The sequence below is a fragment of the Xenopus tropicalis genome, chromosome 6 (genome assembly GCF_000004195.4).
Source record: "Xenopus tropicalis strain Nigerian chromosome 6, UCB_Xtro_10.0, whole genome shotgun sequence".
In the NCBI taxonomy this organism is placed as follows: domain Eukaryota; kingdom Metazoa; phylum Chordata; class Amphibia; order Anura; family Pipidae; genus Xenopus; species Xenopus tropicalis.
In genome coordinates this window covers 103,063,314-103,078,803 of record NC_030682.2, presented here as the reverse complement: position 1 = coordinate 103,078,803, position 15,490 = coordinate 103,063,314, and the positions used below count along the sequence as shown (strand labels likewise).

Here is a 15,490-nt window from a genome sequence, read left to right as displayed (position 1 = left end):
TGTAGATGTAATATAAACTTAATTTCATTGAAATAAAAAAAAAAAACACGATTGATTCATAAGTCAGTATTCTTTAGTATCCCCATCTCAGTAATGTGTGTCTCTTCATGTAAAAGTCCCCATACAAGGGCCAATTGTAGCTGCCGATTCGGCAGCTTATCGGCCCGTGTAGGGGCAGAAACGGGGGGCCTGCCCGATCGATATCTGGCCTGAAATTGGCCAGGTTAGAAAATTCAGTTGGATCAGGAACCGCATCGGCTTATTGATGTGGTCTCTGAACAGACTGCCCCATTGCCGCCAATATAAATCCCCAGGGCCAAGCGAGCGAATCTCAACGTGTATGGGGACCTTAAGAGACAGATTTTGATTGACAGTTTGGACAAATATTTTGATGTATGCTCCGTTTGCCAAGATTATATATGAGCTAATTATCTTCCAAAATAGAGTTATAATTTAAAAGATTTTCCCTTGGACGAGATGAAGCTTATATTAAATTTTAATTTTAATGATAGTGCCTTTGCCCCACACAAGTGTTGCTGGCCATGTTGCTCATTATGCGCATGTGTGTGTCCCAACATGGCCACCAAGGAGAGTAAAAGAGTAAAATACTATTGTTTTCCATATCTGGAGTGTGGGCTCTGTCACTGTTAGCCTGCTCCTGGTGGAAAAACCAATATTTAGGCTACATCACCATCTGTGAGATACGTATGAAAACAAGACAATGCATATGGAGAAATGCAGTTTCAGAACTATTACCTTATACATTGCATAAGCTGTGAGAGCGTTTCCACCCTGAGAATTCTTCAGAATGTTAACTATTACATCTGGCAAGCCGATAAATTCCAGAAAAGGAACCACATTAACTCCCCTGTTGAAAAGAAAATTGCATTAATAAACTGCAACAGTATAATATCTTATAACGTGTATATACATAGCTTCTGATTTCTACTGCCTGATTGGAACACTGGCAAAGCTAGTGGCATTTACTAGAACTGATGCAGAGCTACTAGCAATGGCTGGATGCTAGCACAAGGGTGGGAAAGGTATTGTATGATGGACTGAACATTATGGATTTTATTTACTATAGACAAGCCCATGCATAAAGCTGTAGGTACAACCATGTCCTATACCTGAAACAGAAATGCAGTTTAGACTTTAGGCTTTATTTGTGGTTAAAGGGCACCCTCTTCTGGCTGTCAAGCCCTATGCCTGGTGTTTCAGCAAATTCATAATTATGGGACAATCCCAACTTAAGGCCAAGGGCCATTTCTCGCGTGATAGAGATTTTATCTTTCCCAAGCAAACAGACAGCTTGAAACCGTTGACACAATTTTAGAAAGAGATATTTAAAAAAAAATGCAAAACACAATTCAGAGTAATGTGAATTTACTAGTAATTAATCAAAATGCACAAAATGTTGTATGTAAGCTATCAGGAACACAGACTCATTGGTTAAAACTCTTTTCTGCACTGTAACATGGAAAAGTGAGCCACTTCTTTTTTTGTGTACTTATAAGTGAATACATGATAATATTGTGATAGAAAGGCTGAATGCCATCGTTCAAACAGAATGGACTACCTTAATCTTTGTATGAAAATTTTATGTATGTATGTATAACTTTATTTATAAAGCGCCACAAGGGTACGCAGCGCTGTACAATCTTACAATATACAAAATTACACACAGGGAGGACAATTTTTATAATAAATAAGTATAAATACACAGGGAGTAAATGCCATGTACACAGTAGGACACAGTAGGAAGGAGGTCCCTGCCCTGTAGAGCTTACAATCTAAGTGGTTGGGTAACATACAGGCACAAATCGGAAGGTAAGAGTGCACTAGGTATGGGCATTTGTCCTTAAGTGCAGGACTAGGCAAAATAATGTTTTAGTGCTCCAGAAGGTAACAGCTGAGTTTTATCTTAAAGAGAGTTAGTGAGTGTTCCCTATGGAGGGATTCAGGGATGGAGTTCCAGAGGTAAGAACAGCTTTAAGCTAAAGCTTTGTATGAAAGTTACATATACATATTCCTGTAATGTGGCAGTATATTTGCTGTTTATAGCAGGCAGGGAAACTGTAATAGGGGAACTTTGCGATCAACTTTTTTCACAAGGTTACAAAAATCATGGCCAACCAACATGGAAACCGTGATAACAGATTTCTATAGAATTAAATTGAAGCACTCCACTTATGGCTCACAAGAGTGCTTACTGCTTATATACATGTGTTTGTCTAATTGTTTTATGGAGCCATAACCTGAATACTTATTACTGACAATGACAACTGACCATACCATTAGCAGCTCTACTGCAAAATGGATTTCCCTTGAGGAAAAAAATATTATCCTCAAAACAATAATAATGACATCAACAGACCAGTGGGGGTGGATGGGATCAAATGAAATAGTTTTCATTAAAAGAAAACCCTGATGTAGAATATTAGGGGCACCTAAGATGAAGGGCTGGCTCAGTTAGGAATTTTTAGGTACATGCTACCTGCACAGTAAAGACATAACAATTAGAGGTAGTATGGGGTCTCACTGCTGGCAGTGAGAAATAAAGTACAAACTCAGAAATCAGAGAGAGCTTCTGTCTCTTGCTGTATTTGCACAGCTTGATAAGCAATCCTGATACAAACTCAGTCCAACTGAATACTCCAATACTATTTTTGTGATACTGCTAATAAAGCATGGAGCAATTAGGTCAAGTGAAACTTTTAATTGCCCCTTAACATAAATACAGCTTGGTTCTATTTTCCATTAAAAAAAACCCAAAAACACAAAACAGTATTGCGCACAATGAAAATGACTTATGTGAAAAGTGTGGCTGATTCCATTTACTGATGATGAACAGTGTTGAAGCTATTTGCTAAAGGAATCTTGCACCTCCCACCATGTCTTCAGTACAAAGTTGCAGTACACAACACATTCTGCTGTCTGTGTCCCAGCCATGTTATTTTAATAGCTTGGAACATATAATGCAATAGGGGGTACGCTAAGTATAGATTGACATTTGGGATCAGTATCTGCTAGAAAGGGCAATAACGCCAGCTGGTAGGGGGGTAACTAAAACAAACACTGGGTCTATAATATACACTGATGTCACTTGTCTAGCCTTCTTCAGCGGCCCGGGCCTGGCTATGTGCAATGCCAGCAGCTGACACATGTATTACAGATAGAGGACATTGTCTGCAGACAGTGAAACAGAGGTGGAAACAATACCATGTCACGGCAAGCTTTTTGTAATAGCAAAGATGTATGGATGCCAGCTTTCAGCACCTTTGGGTTTTAAAATATGAGCCACAGTGTAAAAGTTTATTGGAAGGTTAGGCCTCATGTTACTGGAACATTATCTCTAATACATACTTTTAAGCCTGTATCAAGCCTTTATCAATTTTGTCTTGAACTCACTGTCTACATCAGGGGTAAAAAGGGTTGGGGAGCAATACACGAATAAAAAAAAAAAAAGAGTTCCTGGGGTGCCAAATATGGCCTGTGATTGTGATTTCATAGGGGAGTGGCAGAATATAGGAGGCTCCATTTAGCAGTAGTCATGGTTTTTATGCAACCAAAACTTGCCTCCAAGGCAGAATTTAAAATATAAGCACATGCTTTGAGGCCACTGGGAGCAACATCCAAGGGGTTGGGGAGCAACATGTTACTACTGAGCCACTGGTTGGGGATTACTGGTCTATATCATACTTAAAGATATAAAGAATTAGAACTTTAAGCACAGGGGGGTATTTATTAAGAACATTACAGACACAATGGAGGCATGGATTGGTTGGCATGCCTATACCAGGAGACATTCATGTTTGTGCTGCTGCCAGATCAATAAGCTAGTTATTGATCAATAAGCTTAGTTGTAAAATGTAAAAAAAAATTCAAAGCAAATGTGCATTATTCACAAATGAAAGTGCCCAAGTGGACCATAAAACATTGTTACACAATGCAACTCCCTGCATCTATTATTAAAATATAAAAGATATACAAAGTGCACATTAGTATGTACTGTTGTCCAATTCTAGAATAACAGCTGAGTCTTTGTTTTCTCTGTAACTCCCTGCACTGGATCATATACTTTTTCTGCACATTAATACATGATCAGGTACAGGGAATGGCAGGTAAAACAAAGCTACAGCTGTTATTCTGGAACAGTATATGATCAGGTGCAGGGAGTTGCAGGGAATACAAAGCTGCAGCTATTGTTCTGGAACAGTATATGACCGGGTGCAGGGAGTTGCAGGGAATACAAAGCTGCAGCTATTGTTCTGGAACAGTATATGATCAAATGCAGGGAGTTGCAGGGAATACAAAGCTGCAGCTATTGTTCTGGAACAGTATATGAGCGGGTGCAGGGAGTTGAGAGAGGCTATCAGGGGGGTGGGAATGATCTGAGCAGAGAGAGCGAGAGAGAGTAACGATCAAAGGAAGTGGGTGATCAGAGGGAGAGTGGGAAGGATCAGATTGGGGTGGGAGCAATCAGAGCCCTGCATATCAGGCAGGGGAAGGGAAGGGTATGAGCAGAGCAGGCTGATACACTCAGTGGGAGGAATGCAGGGTGAGACAGAACACTCTGTAGGAACGACTGCTTGACACATCACAAACAGCGCCACCCACCCTATGCATATTGCAAAAGGGGTGGGTACAGCACAGGTTTCAAGCTGCTATGGACCTATTTAAACCCAAAGGTATTAAAATAAAAGCACTTCCTTCTATTTTATATGGTTTAGTGCATTGTAAAAATGTATGGTATATGCCCCCTTTAAAGCATTTGAATTGTAGTCCAACTGTAGGTCCAAGATAACAAAACAGAAAGCTAGCACAATCTCAGCAGCCAGTTGCTTTAAAGGAACAGTTGAGTGTTAAAATGAAACTGGGTAAAATAGATAGACTGTGCAAAATAAAAAATATTTCTAATATAGTTTGTTAGGCAAAAATGTAACCTATAAAGGCTGGAGTGGGCAGATGTCAGAACACAACTTCCTGCTTTCAGCTCTCTAACCTCTTAGTTAGACAGTGACTTTAGGGGAAGCCACATGGGATATAACTGTTCAGTTAGTTTGTGAGCACGCAGGTCAAAAGCAAACTAACTAAACTGTTAGGCTGATGGCAGACGTGGCGTAGGGCTGATATTTTCGGCAAGCGGAAAAATGCTTGGCGAAAATACAGCCCTACGCCTGCTACTTGTGCCTGCACCCGAATGAATGAGATACGCTCGGGTGCAGGCACATGTAGCCGATATATGCATAAAAACGCAAGAGAATGCAAAGTCTTGCGTTTTCATGCGTATATCGGCTACATGTGCCTGCACCCGAGCGTATCTCATTCATTCCGGTGCAGGCACAAGTAGCAGGCGTAGGGCTGTATTTTCACCAAGCGTTTTTCCGCTTGCCGAAAATATCATCCCTACACCACGTCTGGCATTAGCCTTATGTCCCATTTGCCCCCCCAAGTCACTGATTGCTAACAGCTTAGATAGCTGTAAAGCAGGAAGCAGTGTTCTGGCTATTATATTATAAATTAGAATTTTTTTTTTTATTTTGTGCAGATCTATTTTAGTTTCATTTTTTCAGGTAAATTTTTATTGTTTTATAATACAAAAAAACAAAACACAACAAAACATTCAAATAGGCACAGTCCCATCCATCTTGTTTAGCATAGTATAGCAATGACTGGTATCTGTTACAAGAATAATTGGTTGGAATAATATCACCCAAGATACCCAGGAGGCAGATTTTAGGAGACACTATGTGCGGGAACTTAAAGTCATTCACCATGACGTTAATAATGTTTTGCCAGAAGTTGCCTATTGGTGGACATACCCATATCATATGGAAAAAGTTTGCATGTGTTTGTCCACACCTAGGACAGGAATCATCCATCCTTTTTCCAATTTTAAAGAGTCTACTGGGGGTAATATAGATCTGGAGTAGAATTGTATACTGGATGAATCTATCTTTGGTAGATATTAAAAATTTGAAACAGTTCTCTGTTGCTTCTTCCCAGTCCTCGTGGGTCATGTCTGGTATTACCTTGGTCCATTTGTTCACTGCAAGGGCAAAGGGTTAAGGGTCTGAATTTAGTATGGTTTGACATATCCTCAAGATCATTTTGGAATTGTCTGGTGAATGTAAAGTCAATTCTAATGGAGTGATACGGATTATTGGTTAGAGAGATGAGAACTGGGCCTTGAATGTGTGTCTAAGTTGTAGATATTGGTAGAGTGGAATATGGTGTTGGGTATATTTTTGGGAAATGTCTTGGTAAGTGGGGAAACCTGTGTCTAGGGTAAGATTCCCAAGGTATTTCAATCCTATTCAAGGCCAGAATATGACATTTTGGCGTTGTCTCATGTGATCTAAATGTGTGTTGCCCCATAAGGGGAGTTTAGGAGAGAGCAGTAGGGGAGGATTACCGATATGGCAAATTTTGAAGCCCAGATATGGATTCCAAAATTAATGATTAATTTGGATTGTATGGATCTGAGAGGGAGCACCAATGTAGGTAATACAGTTGTGAGGCAAGATAATACAAATACAGGTTTGGGAGGGGTAAGCCTCCAGTGCTGTGTGAAGCAGGCATCTTTCCCCAGGCCATACTTGTTGATTTATTTGTTCCATATAAAGGGTAGTAAGAGTTTCTTTATTTGGTTAAAGAAGTTTTTGGAAAGAACCGTGGGTGAGTTGTGAAGGGCGTAGAGAAATCATACACAAGCTAGGTGCAGCTGGCTTAGTTCAAACCAGTGAACCCATGTCTCACAAGGGACTACTGGTTTGCAGGTTTTGCATTTCTAAATATATTATGAGGATAATTTACTCATGCAACTCTGGACATCATTTTCATATAACTTAAAATTATTTAATTTAAAGGACATGTCAACCCCCCAACCAAAAATTTTATCAGTGAAAAGCCTCACAGCATTCTTTAAATACCTGCCACTCAGGTCCCTTAAAAGCAAACAGTGAAGCTTCAGCGATCCCTTGATGTTTCTCCCTCTGCACAGCTCTGTAACTCTCTCTCCCCCCTTTCTTCAGAATCAGCTTGTCTGCCTGGCGTGGTGCACATGCGCACTTCCAATATGTTTTTAATGAGCATGCGCACATGTGTCTATTTTGTTATTTTAATAAAGCTTGTTTAAAAAAAAAAACAGTTTCAAGAGGTGAGGCAGGAGGGGCTATGCGCGCATGCTCATATGGAACACACACACAGAGCACTCGATGATGTCACCCTGGCAAAATGGCCGCCGGGTGAAACACCAAACGAGGAAAAAAAAGAATGCGGTGGTGCAGGCTGTAGGAAGAGAGTGGGGGAGCAGAACTTATGCGATTTAGGTGGGGGTAAGGTGCCCTTTGCATTACACCCAAAATGAAAATTAGCCTTGACATCTCCTTTAAAAAGTGCACTGTTATTTTAGTATAAAATGGCTTTCATTGAGCACTACTGGCTGCGTAAAAAAAAAACATAGTTTCTAGTAAAATGACAGTATACCTTTAAACTTATAGAAGAGTGAAAGTGGCTTAGAAGAACAAAAAGACAACAACCTTGGGCCCCTCCAGAACTACATCACAGTGCAGACCCAATAATGCCGTTTCCCATACCTGTGAATAAAAAGCTGAGTAGCACAGCAGGCTTGGCAGCCATCATCTTGATCCGTTTGATGACCTTTCACCAGTGATCGCTATCCAGAAGCATGCCCAGCCAAAGTCAGAGGTGGGTAGGCTTAAATTGTGCATGCTCCTGAAGCAAGAGGTCTGGGAAAATGACATCAAGTGGAGCGACATGGCTTTTATAAAGGGGCAATTCACAACAAAATAAATTTAGTTTGCCATTCTAAGGCAATTTGCTATTACTGTGAAGTGTTTGCAGGTTTTGGCTTTATTTACATCTTTGTTGTCCAGGTCACAGACCTGGATAGAATGGCAGATGCATAGGAAAGGGTAATGGATAAGCAATACAAAAAGAGAAATAACAAAAAAAATAAAAACCTCAAAGTAAATATGGGTTTTGATTGCAGCATTATTAGGGCAGGAAAAATGAAGTAGAACAAGATGAATCATTTAAAAAATAATGTACTTAAGACCTACTGAACACCGACAAAGTGAATTTCCGCTTTGGATGTGGGAGAACCATATCTGAAACCTACAACTTTGCAGTGTTACCAAATGCGAGATGGTTAGTACAATATTGTAACTTATTTGCATTTGGTGCACTTTTGTTTGAATATATGCTGCCCTCTGGTGGCTTTATGTAAAACATTGTTGTAAGGTTCTGCCTAATATAGCATCATCATTGTAAGTCTATGGAGCCTTTGTGCTGCTTGCAGGCTACATAATTCCCTTTAAGGGTTATACACAATAAGGGCCTGATTTAGGATTGCTCAAGCCTTCATGCCCCGCATGAGTTTTGTAACTCATGATGGGTTTTGGGCAGAAAAAGCTCACCAATTTCTGTCATTTTCTTTGTTTGTAAGAAATAAGTCGTCAGTCGCCCTCAATAACAGCCCAGTAAGTAAGCTGAACGTACCAAATCCCAGTCATGTACTGGTCGTTGCCAGGGCTGTATTTCTGTCTGATGCCGCCTTAGGCACTGAACCTCTGACTGCAAGCTCTGGGCATCTATGTATAAATACAATCTTGGTTTTTACTTTAGTAATGCCAATCAAAGTCTACAGCTGGTCAATTCAATATGTAGATTTGTCAACCAGGGTAACAGGAGTTTAAGACATTTTATAGAAGTGATCCACTTATCTACAAGTTATCATATCTGTCCGCAGCACAACTAAAGTTGGCCATATATGGACTACTGACTCCTACTAGTACAGTTGCCCAATGATAGCCTCTCTGATTAACATCTGTTTGGAGATTGGCCAAATATTCATTAGGCAAGTGGTAAAATTCCATCTGTAGAAAATTCTAACATAAGTTGTGCAGTATGGTTATAAGTTAAATAAATTACAAAGAGTAAATGCATGAAAAGGGACAATTGGGGCTATATAAAGTGTTGGAGCATTATTATTTCCATGGATTGTAATTCCTATATATCTGTGTGTGTGCATATAAACTGTGTTTAGTGATCAGTTATAATTGGTGCTTACTGATGTAATTCCATTCACCTGACTCACTTAAACCTGTGTATTATAATAAATAAAGTACCCCCTATTGTAAAATATGAGGATATTAGTAAGTCACCACAGAAATGGAACTTTCAGCATCTGCAGATACTAAAAAAAAACGTAGGTGCTTTAGGCCATCTGTGCGAAGCTGACTTCTGGTTCAGCGTACAGAGGAATTCAAGCTGCGTCAACTTTTTGCCTTTCTTCTATGGGGCACTTTGCAAGTCAAATTCAAGAAGATTTAAAAAAAAAAAAAAAAACACAAAAAAAAAAAACAAGAGGAATTAACCCTTACCTACAATTACAGCTGTTTTGGGGGGAATGAAATATTAAAAAAATTGTTGTTACTGTTTAAGTTTTCTTTTGAATGGAAAAGGTGAAGAGAGCCTGCAGCAATATCACAGCTCTGGAAAATAATTTTACAAAGAATGTTATTAGAGGGGGTACAGTACCACAGTCCCTATATAATGTTAAATCAAAGTCTGCCCAATCTGTATTCATTGGAAGTGTAATTGTTAAGAGCTAAAATGACTTACTTCATGGCTGCATAGTAAAAAGACCCAAACCAGAAGCTAGAAGTCACCAGATGAACTGGAATTAGAACCTTCCCGTGTTGTTTGAAAGTTTTTTTAAACCTCTTTAAAAGACCAATTGATTGGTCTTGCAACGGATCTGTTTCAGCGACAATGGATGTGTCTGTAGAAATGGAGCTTTTTGCAGAGGGGGAACTTTCCTCACTTTGATGCTGACTCCCTGATGGAAGATCGTGAACCGGAGTTTTTGTTGAAGAGTCTTGTTGTTTGGGCTGTGAATGAAGCCATTTCTTTTGTTGTGTCGGCAGAACTGAGACTTGACATCCAGACCTGAGTGAAACAGGCCACTTCTGTAATGGACATGCCCGAAAGGCGCACTTGGTAAGAAGGGATATATTAGATGTGTTTGATCTCAGCAGCAAAGTCCTGAGTAAGTGCATGCTGATAAAAGCCTATGAATTGAGACAGAGAAAAAGAAAATTGGTATGCAATTTAAAGTAATATCTTTTAAAGAAGAGACACCTTCCTCTGGGCATTTACAACCCTGGCATTATGTGCATCTCTATCATCTGTATGAGACATATCTAATGGTCATTTCTTAAATCAGTCTCTATTAAACACACCATTAAAGTAATATTGCATCACAGATGCACTTGGTAAAATTATACCTTTGTTTCACACTCTTCAGAAATATACAAGGCCTGACCTGTCATGTCCTGAATTTAGTTTCAGTGGCACAGTGCTATATTGTATAAAAGAGAAATGGATCCATAGAAATTATACAGTACAGAAACCCGTTATCCAGAAAGCTCCGAATTACGGAAAGCCCGTCTCCCATAGACTCCATTTTAATCAAATAATTCAGAATTTTAAAACTGATTTCCTTTTTCTATGTAGAAATAAAACAGTACCTTGTAATTGATCCAAACTAAGATAGAAATAATCCTTATTGGATGCAAAACATTCCTATTGGGTTTAATTAATGTTTTATTGATTTTTTAGTAGACTTAAGGTATGGAGATCCAAATTACGGAAAGATCCCTTATCCGGAATACCCTTGGTCCCGTGCATTCTGGATAATGGGTCTTATACCTGTATTGCCATAAGCAGCCAACCATTAAAAGGGTTGTTCACCTTTAAATTAACTTTTAGAATGTAGGTAGTATTTTGTGGTTTCAGTTTTTTGTTCAGCAGCTTTCCAGTTTTAGTAGCTATTTGGTTGCTAGGGTCTTGTTTACCTTAGCAACCAGGAAATGGTTTGAATGAGAGATAGGAATAGAAATAGGATAGAACAAGGTTAAGGACTAAAAAGTAACAAAAATAAAGAAATGATAAGCTTGCAGAGCAATCGTTTTGTAGCTGCTGGGGCAAGTGACCACCATTTGAAAACTGGAAATATGTAGAAGAGAAAGGCATATAATTAAAAAAATATATAAAAAAAACATTCAAAATTGACCTAAAGGTGAAGCATCCCTTTAGGAACAGTTGGATATAAGAAGAATATTAAAAAATCAAATCAAGAAGTAGTGACACAATGCATTGCCCAACTGACACTAAATCAGAAAAAGTAATTTGACACTGTCCCTGTGTGCAGTTTACAACAAAACAATCAGGTCCCCAAACTCAACATTATATGGTGCACAACAACATTTGTTCTACTTAGCCTTGAAAATGCAAGGATGAGTGGCATGGAAGCCATAATGGCACTTAGAACTATTACTCACTGGCATTGTGCTTCTTTGGGTATGCCTGTGTTTGGTGGCACCAACTTTCATTACCCAATTAATGCAAACTATTGTATGTCATTGGATTTATGAACTATTATAAGTTAACTGTAACTTTTGATCACCATGAATTGAAACCATTTCAAAGCTTATGTTTCTGCTTCACTGTTTACCAAGGACCAGTATACTCAAATTTGTTGCATTATGTTTTAATTAGCAAATATTTATGCACGTAATCCGAAATGGAAAATAGTCACATTCTAGTTCCTGTCCATACAAGCAGGGTCAAAAAAATCAGCAGTCTACTGAGGAGCCCTCTGTATAATATGTTGCTTCTTATTACACAGCCTAACAAAGACTGCAGTTTGGGAAAGGAAAGGACATATTAATACAGAAGCTCCTTGGGGGACTGGTAATTTGTTTTGATTGTGCCCCTACAAACAGGAAGTAGAATGTGCTCTTACATTCAATAGCAGATTTTGCCCTGTTTATCAAATGCCCTATTTACTGAACTCATGTTGAACCAGTGGGGTATACTAATTGATTAATGTTAACTGCCTACAGAATAGCGAAATCCAGCTATGGATAAATATGTTGGATGTGTAAAAATATCTGTGATAATCACCTCACACTTAACTGGCGCAGTGGTTATAGTATTGCTTTCTTGCAAAGCTGGGGCCCTAGGTTCCATTATAGTATACATAAAGAATAATCATAATTAATCAGCCCAAACTAAATAACACAGTCAAACCTTAATCTGAGATTTAAAGGGGTTGTTCACTTTTTATAGTTTTGTGGCACACAACAAAATATATGATGAAATGCATAACTGCTCAGAAATTAATAGAAACAGTCCTGTCAAAAGATGGCCCTCCCCATTAGAGAATAAAACACTTTTCAGGAAACAATATTAAAATGATATATTTCAGTAAATTGCAATGCACACTTACTATTAATTAAATTTAATAGATTGGAAAATTGTGAAAAATGTCCATCAGTTACACCTTCTTTGCCAGGATTTTAAACAGGTCACTATATGCATGTTGTTTACATGTTGTGTAAATGTGTTTCCTCCTACAGTCTACATCTGTATATAACCATCATTTTAGCATACCTTCACCAGAAAAAAAAAAAGAAATGAAAGATCCCACAAACAGGCTGATGTCTTCGGATTCAGTCACAGAGCTTCTATGTTATGGGGCACCATTCCTTAACCGAGGGCTGCCTGCAGAGGAACCAAAATATATAAATATATTGCTTCACATTAAAGTGTCCTCCCAAAATGCATTCTAGACTTTTAGGAAAGGCATTCCAAATGAAGGTACACAGTACCTTCTAAAGAATTATAGAAGAAATATGGCTGTTGTGAGACTTATTGCTGAACTATTCAAGCATTGCCACGTCATAAGTTCATTATCTAAAGGTGTCACACCACAGGGCGATAAAAGCTGCTGATGCAACTTGTCCAGTCTAAGTTAGCAGCTTATCGGCCCATGTATCTGATGGCAGTCAAAAATCTGCTTGTTTGTGGATCTCCCGAAATTTTTAAATGTACAGCAACCTTAACAGGCTGTGAGGGTTACAGTGGCAAAAAACCTGTCGGCTCTTCCAACCAAGAATTCTCTATTTACCCAATGACTCACAGGAGCATCACCATGACATTATTCACTGTCCAAACTGACATATAACTTGCAGGTCAACTGTGAGTAGACAAAATATATATAACTATAAACATTTACACTAATCTGGGGCAATCATGGTGATATAGTTAAAAAAAACTACAATATTTGTTTGTCACTACTATTGTCAGAATATTTTCCAAAAAATGGTAAAAGCAGGCTTGCAAAATTCATCTTCCTTAATGCCCTCCATCTCCATCCAGCCTCATTCAGAAATAATGAGGGCCCAGATGCAGCGTACCAAATTTTTCTTCAGCTCTCAGTCTTTAAATAAACCTTGATGCATTTTTTAGTTCCCAAATTTTTCCAGGGATTAACCTAAGTAGCAAAGTAGTGCTGCAGCTGTAAGAAAACCCATCCATTTCTGAAGCAGAACATGGGAAAAGCCTCTTGCTGGACAAGAAAGCAAATTGTTTTTTATTAATAGGGTAGTTGCAGGATTTACCTTTTGCTTACTTTTACACGCAGGGGACCCAGTGAAGGAACTATATGGCTTGCTAGAGCTTTAGATTATAAAACCAAAGGCCATGATTCCACCCAGACTGTGTGTGTGTAAAGCAAAAGTCAGCCATTGACCTCTGTGACAACCTGATAAGTCTTTCACACTGATTTATCACACACAGAAACCCAAACAGACTTCTGGAATACTGCAATGTCGTTCAGCAGAGGAAATGTGAAAATAATCGATCATAAAAATGTTAACTGTTCCCAACTCCCAAATAAGAGAGAGTAGAGAGCAGCTACTGTGTAGAAAGCCGCAGTATTGGAGGTAAGTTATGAAGTAGCAACTAAAATAATTTTATGGTTGGGGGTCACCACAACATGAGGAGCTGTATTAAAGGGTTGTGGCACCAGGAAGGTTGAGAACTACGGTTATAGAGCATCACAAGCTGTGGTAATAAGTGTTACTTTGCTATGGTTACTCAATTGTTATTAATTTTTGCAAATAAAAAAAAACAAACAATTAAAATCATTCAGACATTCGCAGTAGGCAAAAGGGGGTGGAGCTTCACACTAGACAAAGTAAAAAAAAAAAAAAAAAAAAAAGGGAGCAGCCCTTAGACTTGGTTACACTACTAGTTATAAAACAGCTACTAAAAATTACATGTCTTTCCTTTTATGTGTATTTAAATATCATGAATGATGTACAGACAAGTAACCTGTACTCACACTTATCAACTAATGTTAATGGACCAGACCCAGACGGTGCCCAGTAGAAAAGAAAACTCATCAACAAGCAATACTTTTCATTGCAGTGGCTCTGCTACAATAAATGCACAGCTTCACTAACCCACCCCTGTACAAACAAAAGGGAAAAGATGATTCATGCACTGGATGGTCAAAGGTTTTCCATGGAAGGCAAACGCACTGAGTCACTCCCTTGGCTATTGCACAGTACTTACATAAGGCAATGATGGGAGGCTTCCCCCTGGAGGCACAGAACACTTCTATAGCTAGCTTAAACTATTTAAACAGATCCAACAGTAAGGGTGAAGCCACACAGAGCAACTAGTAGCAGCTACTTTTTCATGGCTACGAAATGCCATAAAATACCCTGTCATAGAAAATACTGAGAATTGCCTCTGCTAAAACACATGTAGAGACAATTATGTGTAAATGATCAGCACTGTCTGTTTTAAAAGCCGCTACTTGTAGCTCAGTGTGTCTTCACCCTAAAGAGTGGGCCTGCTGGGATCTCTAGTTCTACTTCCTTTTGTACTATACTCATCCTAAAAAGTAAATGCATAATTGGTGATTATGGAAATGTATTTCTTTTATACAGGAATAGAAACATACAAAGAAGACCAATTAAAGCAAGTGTTGCTGATGGTAAAATTGCAGTAATAACAATACTAAAAGATATTTCAAATCCTTGTTTAAGTGACCTATAGCAACCATATAACAATTCAACATAAAGGATAGAAAGAAAAAAAAATAGAAAAGTAAAAAAATATAAAAATGAAAAGTTGCTTCATGTAACAAATGAGCAGAGCTCTGCTGAGCATGCAGGCGCCACTGCACTATAAAGTCTACACTACAGCACTGTAGGCTGCCCCAGGCGCTGCCCCTACACCACACTCACATGCCACAGGGTAGAGGCTGATCCTACAGACGCCCTTCATGCCCAGAGTACAAATGACCCTGACAAAGTGTGTCACTGCTTACTGTAACCCTCCTCTGACGCCCTCAGCAACCCCTGTAATTTAAAAACAAGTGACAGGCCGACATTTCCCCCACACTGTGATCTCACTGTCCTTTCATACACGCCGCTTACCTCTTACTTGTTCCAGTTTCCTGAGTCGCATCCATTCATGTTTAGTGACAGCACCGCATGCAACGGAACAGCGTAAACTCGGCGCTCAGTTTTGCGCAGTCCCACCCCCTACCCCTGATTGGCGGCCGCAAGCACGTGTCCCGGCAGTACTCGCTACACTGTCA

At 39.0% G+C, this 15,490-nt stretch overlaps 1 protein-coding gene across 3 annotated transcripts in view; it reads right to left on the bottom strand.

Moving 5' to 3' along the window:
- fam210a (family with sequence similarity 210 member A) overlaps positions 1 to 15,445 on the bottom strand; it is a 29,387-nt gene extending 13,942 nt beyond the window's left edge. The window contains exons 1-4 of one of the 3 annotated variants that reach the window (NM_001103011.1): positions 15,327 to 15,365; positions 12,487 to 12,597; positions 9,652 to 10,100; positions 757 to 868 (exon numbers count right to left, since the gene is read on the bottom strand). In NM_001103011.1, coding sequence (NP_001096481.1) covers positions 757 to 868; positions 9,652 to 10,088 — 549 coding nt within the window. In that variant the 5' untranslated portion in view covers positions 10,089 to 10,100; positions 12,487 to 12,597; positions 15,327 to 15,365. Of the gene's footprint in view, positions 1 to 756; positions 869 to 9,651; positions 10,101 to 12,486; positions 12,598 to 15,134; positions 15,245 to 15,326 lie in introns of those variants that run through there. The other 2 variants (XM_012964207.3, XM_012964208.3) reach the window with 2 other exon arrangements.
- Positions 15,446 to 15,490: the final 45 nt, after the last annotated feature.